The 3,327-nt window shown below is 67.1% G+C and overlaps 1 protein-coding gene across 1 annotated transcript in view; it reads right to left on the bottom strand.

Moving 5' to 3' along the window:
* The window catches only part of AKAP17A (A-kinase anchoring protein 17A), a 4,721-nt gene that overhangs the window by 943 nt on the left and 451 nt on the right, over positions 1-3,327 (bottom strand). Inside the window, exon 2 of the mRNA XM_029930981.1 lies at positions 55-832. Coding sequence (XP_029786841.1) covers positions 55-816 — 762 coding nt within the window. The 5' untranslated portion in view covers positions 817-832. The remainder of the gene's footprint in view (positions 1-54; positions 833-3,327) is intronic.

The following is a 3,327-nucleotide window of genomic DNA, read 5'->3' as shown; positions in this document are numbered from 1 at the left end:
CCCGCAGGTGCCGGGGCGGGGCGGGGCCGCCGCGGGGGCGGGGCGGGCGCTCACCTTGATGTTGCAGGCCACGGCCTTGCCGTCCTCGCCCTTGTACATGAGCTTCATGCCGCGCAGGGCGCTCATGGCCTGGATGAAGCCCACGTACTCGCGGTACTGCACGTAGGCCTCGAAGTTCAGGTGGCCCCCGAAGCTGAAGGTGTGGAAGGTGCGGCCGGTCATCTCCTCGCGGTAGGGGTCCAGCATGGGGATGTCCACGCTGCGGATCGCCCCGAACTTCTCGAACACGCGCACCAGCACCTCCTCGCTGGGCTTCTCGGAGCCTGAGTCCTTGAGCGCGAACCACTTGCAGGGCAGGCCCTCCAGGTGGATGGTGTCGGGCCGCTCGCCCGGCAGCGTCTCGTTCATGTCCTTGGCGTCGCGGAAGAAGGAGTCCCAGTCGTGGCGCGTGGGGAAGTCGATCTTGAACTCGGCGGCGCGCACCTTGAGGATGTCGGAGAAGCCGCTCAGCTTGATGGTCTTGCCGTCCAGGCAGGCCAGGAAGGCCTTGACCAGGCCGCGGTTCTCCACCTCGCCCTCGAAGCGGATGAAGTCCATGGTGCTCTTGGAGATGCGCAGCGCCGAGAACTGGTGGCTGCGCACCATGCCCTTGAGCCGCTCCATCACCTCCCAGTTGGAGATGGACTTGCCCGGCTGCTTCAGCTGCGGCAGTGCCACGCTGATGGTCATCTTGGTGATGGGCTTCAGGTACAGGCCGTACAGGGGGCACAGCTCCACCGCCTCCGACGTGTCGTGCACAATGGTGGCCGCGGCCATAGCCGGGAGCTGGGGCCTGGAAGCCGTGAGGGGGAGGGTCAGCCGGGGTGAGGGTCAAGGTGAGGCTGAGGATGAGGGTCAGGGTGAGGGGGAGGGTCAGGGTCAGAGTGAGGGTCACTGTGAGGGTGACCATGAGGGTCAGGGTCAGAGTGAGAATGAAGGTCAGGGTGAGGCTGAGGGTGACCGTGAGGGTCAAGGTGAGGGTGAGGTTGAGGGTCAGGGCGAGGGTAATGGTCACGGTGAGGGTCAGGGTGAGGATAAAGGTCATGGTGAAGGTGAGGTCAGGGTCAGAGTGAGGGTCACTGTGAGGGTGACCATGAGGGTCAGGGTCAAAGTGAGGATAAAGGTGAGGGTCACGGTAAGGATGAAGATCAGGTTGAGAGTCACAGTCACAGTGAGGGTCATGGTAAGGGTCAGGGTGAAGGCCAGGGTGAGGATGAGATCAGGGTCAGGATGAGGGTCATGGTGAGGGTGAAACAGGGTAATATGAAGGTGAGGGGGACACTCATGGTGACAGTGAAGGTGAGTGTGAGGTTCAGGCTCAGGGTGAGGATAAGGGTCAGGGTGAAAGGGTCAGGGTGAGGATAAAGGTCAGAGGATCATGGTGAGGGTCAGGCTAAGGGTGAGGATGACAGCGACAATGAGGGGGATGGTGAGGATCAGGGTTTGGGTTTGGGTCAGGGTGAGGGTTTCGGTAAGGATGAGGGTCAAGGTAGGGGTGGGGATGACGGTGAGGTTGACCTCACAGTCAGGGTGGAGGTGGGGGTCACGGTGAGGTGAGATCAGGGCCAGGAGGAGGGTGAGGGTGAAGGTCAAGGGGGAGATGGGAGTCGGGGTGGGTGTGGACGTGGTGGTCAGGGCAGCAGGGGACAAACCAGTCTGGTCCCCACGGGCCTCTATCTCAGTAGAATCTACTGTCACCTGAGATGAGGTGGTTTCCTGGACTGGACGGGAGAAAACGCCGGGGCTGCCCCGTACCCACAGGTGTCCCAGGGCCCCCAGGGCCGTGCAGGGCGAGCGCGGGGGAGCGCCCGCCCCCACTGCCGGCGGATGTCGCCTGGCTGCCCTGCGGCCGCAGGACTGGCCTGCCAGGACAGCACACAGCGCATGGGAGACGGGGCCCCAGAGGAACGGGAAGGAAGTTTCCGGCAGAGACAACAATCGGAAACGTCACGTTGGGTCGGTGACTCCAGGCTTGGCGCTGTGTCCCCTGTGCCCGAGGCCAAGCGACAAGTGCAGGGCCCGCCCCGCCCACAGCTCCCGTGCCCACAGGGCTGACCAGCGCACTCCCCCGGAAAGCCAGGCTGCGCAGGAATCCTGACAACACGGGGGCCGCCCTGCCCCGCCCCCGTGAGGCCCTGAGGCGCGGCCTGGGGAGGCAGCAGGGGCGCGGGTGACGGGCTCTGGCCTTGGCTGCCAGCCCACACCGGCCCCAGGATGCCAGGGGACCCCGGGGTGGCGCCCCCACCAGGTCACCAGCTAGCGTCCCCCCATCTCCCCTGGGGACCACAGGGCACCCCTGCACAACCTCACCCCATCACCTCCCTCCGTCCAGCCGCCTGACCCCAGGCTCTGCGTGCCGGCTCCCCAAATCCCCTCTCTGGCGTCCATCACCCTCCAGAGCCCCCCCCCCCCGCCATGGCCTCGGGGGCACGGCCGCTGCCCCAGCACCCTTGTTCTCTCCAGTGCCCCGGGCTCTCCAGCACTGCCCAATCCCGCACCTGCGCAGACCCCTGCCCCAGCCCCCACCCCTGAGACCCCCACCCACGGAGGCTCCCAGCCCCGGACCTTGCCCACTCCGTGCCCCTCCTCCGCCCCGGGCCCCAGAGACCCCGCGGCCCAGGACCTTGCAGACCTGAGTCCCAGCAGACCCCAGCCCTCGCAGACCCCGGCTCCGGGAGCCCCAGCTTCTCAGACTCCAGCCCACTCCTGCCCAGAGTCCTTCCACTCCAAACCGAGGGCTTCCCAGACTCCACCCACCTCAGAGCCCCCAGCACCTCCCCTCCTTCCCAGACTCCAGATCCACCACCCCGGAGCCTCAGCCCCCTCATCCTTCCACTCCACCCCCAACGCTTCCCAGACTCCAGCCCAACCGCCCCCCCCAGCCCCCAGCCCCCAGCCCCCGGGAGTCCCTCAGCCTCGCAAACCCCGACTTCACAGACTTCACCCCTCCCCCAGCCCCCCGGAGCCCCCGGCCCTCTCAGATCCCGGACCCCGGAAGCCGCCGGCCCCAGCAGACCCCAGCCCTCGCAGACCCGGGCTCCGGGAGCCCCTGACACCGGGTGCCCCAGCTTCTCAGACTCCAGCTTCCCCTGCCCCCTCCCCGCCCCCCAAGTCCTCCGGAGCTCCCAGCCCCCGGGGTGAGGGTCCTCCCGACCGACTGCGGACTTCCCAGACTCCAGCCCCCATCCCGCCCTCGGAGCCCCCCGCCCTCGGAGCCCCCAGCCCTCGGGAACCACTTGCCTTCCCAAACCCCGGATTTCACAGACTTCACCTCGCCCCCGGCCCCCC

Source organism: Suricata suricatta, chromosome X (genome assembly GCF_006229205.1).
Source record: "Suricata suricatta isolate VVHF042 chromosome X, meerkat_22Aug2017_6uvM2_HiC, whole genome shotgun sequence".
Lineage (NCBI taxonomy): Eukaryota > Metazoa > Chordata > Mammalia > Carnivora > Herpestidae > Suricata > Suricata suricatta.
The sequence above is the reverse complement of the archived record's forward strand: the minus strand, read 5'-3'. Positions and strand labels throughout refer to the sequence as shown.